The sequence below is a fragment of the Quercus lobata genome, chromosome 7, assembly GCF_001633185.2.
Source record: "Quercus lobata isolate SW786 chromosome 7, ValleyOak3.0 Primary Assembly, whole genome shotgun sequence".
In the NCBI taxonomy this organism is placed as follows: Eukaryota; Viridiplantae; Streptophyta; class Magnoliopsida; order Fagales; family Fagaceae; genus Quercus; species Quercus lobata.
The window spans coordinates 9,368,718-9,374,514 of NC_044910.1; the positions used below are offsets into that span (position 1 = coordinate 9,368,718).

The following is a 5,797-nucleotide window of genomic DNA, read 5'->3' on the forward strand; positions in this document are numbered from 1 at the left end:
AGTGAGCTAAGTCCGCTCGCATAGCTCCAACCTCGGCAAGAAGACCATGTAGAAGCTGACCATGGGCTGCCTGAGTCGTCATAACGGTCTCCATCATAGCATGAAGAGAGGGAGGAAGAGGGCATGTATGTGCTGCATCAACAGTGTCAACATCTATCTCATCATCACCATCCTCGGCAACAACAGATGTGGGATCCCCATGCATGTGCTCATCTTGAACATCTCCAGTACTAGACCGTACTCGTGGTCTGTTGGATGGACCAACACTGAGGTCGACAACCTTCTTTTGGGCAGTTCGCTGTTTCAGAAATTTGGCTCCTATAGGGGCTTGGATGTGAACCAACTCGTGGGAAGGAAAGTTCTTTAATCCTAAATATTTGAGGACCCTATGGATGAGAACTGGGAAAAACAAAGCATGCCTCTTATACTTGCTCCTACGCACCTTGACAATGGTTTCGATGAAAAGGGAAGGAAAACAAATGGAACTATTGGTGACAAGGGCGTAAAGCAAGATACACCTGTCTACAGGGATTGTATGGATATGAGAGATAGGGAAAATGTTGTGACAAGCTATCCTAAAGAAGATATAATTAAGCTCAGTCAACTCACTTGAGCTAATACTTCGGCCAGAATCCCGATTGTTTGATTGTCCACAAAGAACATCCATAACATCATCAATACGAGGAGAAATAGAGTTTGGATAAGTAGGTGTACAAATTATAGGTACATCAAGGGCTTTAGATATGTGCTCCCTAGTTATTGTAAACGGTACACCACGTATGGACGATGTCACCTTGTGACCACCAAGATCCTCATGCACCGATAGATTTGAATAGAATTCTCTAATCAAGTCAGCTGGAGGGGGTTGTATGTTTGTACATAGGGATAGCCAATGCCTAGACTATAGATTCTCACGAACAAAAGGATGCAGTTCCTGTAAATTGATTTTCCTTTCTCCCCAAATACGCCTACGCTTAATCAAGGTTTCAAAGGTTTGCTCATTTTCTGGCGTGAGGAACCTTAATTGATCAAACACCACTTCAGGTTCGGATGCAGCTTTGCATTTTCCCCTCTTAGTCCTCTTCGGACCCATAACTAATCGATGGTCAGTAGTGCAAACACGATCAGCTCACACAAAAACAGAACCAAAATGAAGTTTGAAGCAGAGAACAAAAATTGAAGAGTAACCAGCTACCATGTGTAGAAAATCATGCACACAATATACTGTCTACAGCAGTTTACAACAACACAATGAAAAAACAATATTCTTATTCACGGGTTGTTTAGTTGGTGCAATAATTGTAATGCATTTTGGTCCGAGTCAATAATTTGAAGTTAGAGACCTAGAGTATATAACAGAAGTCTTATCATATAGGAAACATACAAGTGGATTTAGGAACTGACATATATCATACCATTGTAGCTACATGTAGTAATTTTCACCAGCTTCTACAAAAAACAGAAAATAAATTGCACAATGTACAGTTCAGACATACAACCAGCATATATCTATACCACACACATATGGAGCCACTGGCAAGTTCATTTTGTGGAAGGAAGACAACCTATGACATAGGCAACCTTACTAACAACAATGCATTTGACTAGGCAAACACCCAATTTCATCACAATCTTCATAGACATAGACATAGAAGTGTGAAGCATCAAAATGCAAAATTTGAGAATAATGCACCAACAATGTGTAATTTCAAAGACAGCAACCGTTAAAAGAGTCTTACTATGTAAAATCCTCGACGAATTTGCGCGGGAAATTGTGGGTTTTAGCCGGATGAAGCGAGAGCAATCGAAGATGTAATTTCGGACAGCTGCAAGTTCTGCAGAACTGGGGAAGAGTTAATAAAAATGGGTAATAGAATGTAATGTCCATATAACTCGATTTTCATTAAATCGAGTTACATGCAATCAAATTTTCAGCACAAGGGCTTACACATAAACCGACTCTCCGTAAATCGAGTTATGTGTAGCACAAATAACAAGAATCCAATTAATGTTGGAACGGCTTTCTCATAACTCGATGTTACAGAAAACGAGTTAATTTCAAATAACTCGATTATACATAACTCGAGTTATTTTTCTGGGCCCCCAGATATTTGGACTGGTCCAGATGCAGTCCAAGACGAATCGAAGTTTAAAGGTAGGCCTGCCACAATACTCGATTCCACTTAAATCGAGTTATGTGCAGTGGAGAATTCAAATTCCTCGAGATTTGGAAAATCGAGTTACGTTGTACACATGCACCCACCCAGCCCATATATTTGGACTGGTCCAGATGCTTTTGCAACACTATTGTTATTTATTTTCCCCTTATATTCATCCTTGCTTTTGCAACACTATTGTTCTTTTGAAGGACTACTGCAACAAAAAAAAAAAAAATATCATCCATTTTGTGTAGATTTGATTTCAATATAATTTAATTATCTTATCCAGAAGCATGAGTATGCTCTCTCGAATTTTAATGTTTTTGTACATGCAGGGAGCTTGGCATTGGAATAGTTCCATACAGTCCTCTTGTTCGTGGTTTTTTAGCTGGCAAAGGAGCCGTGGAAAATTTGGCTGCAAATAGCGTATTGGTACATATTTCACCAGTATTTTGTGTTATTCATTTGTAAGATACAAAGATTTTTCAGGAAACAATGATATTTTTCTTTGAGCAACGATTCATCAAGTTCATTGAAGAAAACAGTACCTATTTTAGTCCTTGCAGTTTACAAGAAGTTCCAACTTCATCTATAACATTTGAAAAATTGCTACCAAGTGAAATTTTGAAAATTTAGCTATCAAGCTTTTCAATTTGCCACATTATATTGATTGACACAATTGATGGATTAACTTCTCACTTATTTTTTAAACATCTAAATTTGCAAACATCAAAAATAATGACTAACCTATGTTGCACATGGTGTTATTGTATTAAAGTGTTACAATATATACAAAACATACAACAATGTCATCTAAAAAGAACAAAATCCTATAGCAATAACAATGTTGACCCCCCTAAAATAAAATCCAAGAGTCGCCATTCAATGTAATATAATTGAATGACATGCAAAAAGGCCAAAATCCAAACAAAAGCGCAGAAAAAAAATACAGCATCACATTCATTTTAAAATACATATGAAAGTTCATCATAGTAATTAAAACTTTTCCAAGAGTGAAACTCTAAACATCACAAAAGTACCCAATCAATAAAGTTGCAAACTGGGATGAACAAAATAGGGATGAATAGTAAAGTTGCAAAGTAAACACACTCTGAACATCACATAATATTATCATCACTTTGCATCCACCCTAACCACTTAGTCTTGGCACTTGAAAATGTGGACGTTGAACAGAACACCGTCCCTCATAATCAGCTCAAATACGCAAACATCTCCTACTTGCAAACTATTTTCCCTCACAAATGCAGTCCAACCAGCTGATACGACACATGATGAACCCCCACGTCGTTCATAAATGTATAGCTTCACAGGCCATAATCGGTCCACAATCTGGAGCTTGACAGGGAGTATACTTGCTTTGGTGTAGTCCTTGGTAAACCCGTCTCTTGGTAAGTAGTTGATAATGTCTTGGGGTAAACTCTGTACAAGGAACAATAATATATATTTAACAAATATATTCCAGCAACAAGTATCTATTTGATCTACATCTTTTCACCTAAAAACACAAATAAGAAAAAATAATTCCAAACAAAATGTCCAGCCACAAGTATCTAGTGTGACAATCTTTCTAATTGATCTATGAAAAATGATAGTTAATGGGAGTTGCATTTCTAAATTACAAAAATATTCCATTTTAGTGAAGCTAAAAGCTTACCGCACGATCCTTGCCATTAACGTAGGATGGACGCATGATAACAGTGAAAAGGGGATTTTCTGATTTAAAAGCATTGGCTATAACAAGATTTTTAGCTACACCACCGTCTTTCTTAGGATGGGCTGATCCTGAAAGAAGTTGAAAATACGAAGTCATGCACATAAAATTAATAGAGCAGAAGCTAAACAAATCAACCACTTGCTTACAAAAGTGTAACATTCAAACCTGAACCCTCTCCCCTATAAAAGTGTTTGATGATTTCAACAGAGCTGTCATCACTCTCATCATCTTCGATCCTATGAACTTGGAGTTCGTCGTCTAAAGTATAGTCTATTTCTGTTGCAGTGGCATCAAATATGAGTACATGAAACTGTGAATTTCCTTCATATTTGAAAACCAGCAAGTGGCCCACGGCTACACCATGAGAGCTTGCAAATTCGGACCAACCATTTTGAAACCAAACCCCCCCAGCATGTTGTGTCAACTTGACTTTCCATTTTCTACCATTTGGAATAGTGAGAAAGGCCATATCTGACAGGTCCACTCCAAATTTCTGCACGAACTTATCTAGAATCCGCTGTAAAAAGAATCTCCATAACATAAATGCAGGCTAGGGAAATAAACACATGCAATCAATCCTTATACACAATGCTAGAAAATAAAAGTTTGAATGATGGCAGAATACTTCTTAGTTACAGCCCCCCACCCCCACACAAAAAAGAAAAGAAAATCAAACAAAATAAAATGTAATCCAGCCCAGTTATATTTAATAGCTATAACAGTAACAAATCTTATGAATTTTGAAACCAAATTATACAACCTAATCTTATAACCAAAATAACCATCAACAGCTGTCAACATTTTACATTTCTCTGTTGTTGTTGAAATGTAAAAAATTTTGGGGAAATGTTGTATTTTGATAATGTGTCTGTGATTTGGTTTTGGGGTGTTGGGGAAACATTGAAGATGACCCACTTTTGTTTATGGGCAGGATTTGGATTTAGACGTACTAATTTTTGCCACTTAGCCACTTCATAAGTTTGTGAACTCTAAAAAACAAATGATAAAAAGAGTGAACGATTTCTATATCCTAGTTTGATCCCAGGACACAGTTTCACAGTTTAAATGGAGTTATACATCTGTGGTGACCCTATAAGCCCAATCACATTTTCAAGAAAATGCCATCAGCATGTGCTCTGTATTTATTTTTCCTCAGTCTCTACCATGCGCTTATCCCTGTTTCATTTTTTGTTCATATAAAAGTGTACGATGCAAAAGTACTCTGTTATGTGACTGTGTTCTTCTTAAAGTGTAACCTACGTATTGCAAAATGAAAGTTTTTCTGACTACATGTAACAAATGTACATTTTTTCAAGAATCACAAATGAAGAAGATGAAGTGTACGAAGTGTATAATTAGCATATGATTTTCAGAGGAATCTAGTTTATAAATTTGAGCATACTTACAAGCTTTCCTTCTTGAACAGCATTCGGCAGAATAATCTTGAAAAAGTGTGGGGACCGATCAGCAGGACCATCGTCATTGTCTCTCCGCCATTGAGATGCCATTTTTCTGGTTCTCCAAACTTTCGCTGAGAAGAAGTTGAACAGTTGCTGCTTCGTACGTTTGAGCACTAAATAGTGGGTTGGTCATACACATAACCCGATTATTAATATATCGAGTTATGTGTACTGGGACTAAAAGGAGTCCATGCTGTGCGCAGTATCTCAGAGGAATCCATGTTGTGCGTGGTGGTTTGTAAGGAACTCCATTTCAAGTAACTCGATATCCTGAACATCAGGTTAAGGTATAATTACTCGATACTAAAGAAATCGAGTTTAATTGGACTGGTCCCGAGGCAGTCCAAGAGGAATCTAACTATAGGTGTGTCCTCAACGTATCTCGATGTTACAGATCTCGAGTTTTCTCCACATAACTCGGTAATACGTAACCCGAGTTACGG

General features: G+C 37.5%; 1 protein-coding gene across 1 annotated transcript; it reads right to left on the reverse strand.

Moving 5' to 3' along the window:
• Positions 1-3,317: 3,317 nt before the first annotated feature.
• On the reverse strand, positions 3,318-5,402 carry LOC115951534 (B3 domain-containing protein At4g01580-like). Its single transcript, XM_031068716.1, has 4 exons — positions 5,301-5,402; positions 4,060-4,411; positions 3,835-3,962; positions 3,318-3,599 (listed from the first exon to the last, which is right to left on the reverse strand). Exons 1-4 carry the CDS (start codon positions 5,400-5,402, stop codon positions 3,318-3,320), a joined length of 864 nt encoding a protein of 287 aa, XP_030924576.1.
• Between the last annotated feature and the right edge of the window lie 395 nt (positions 5,403-5,797).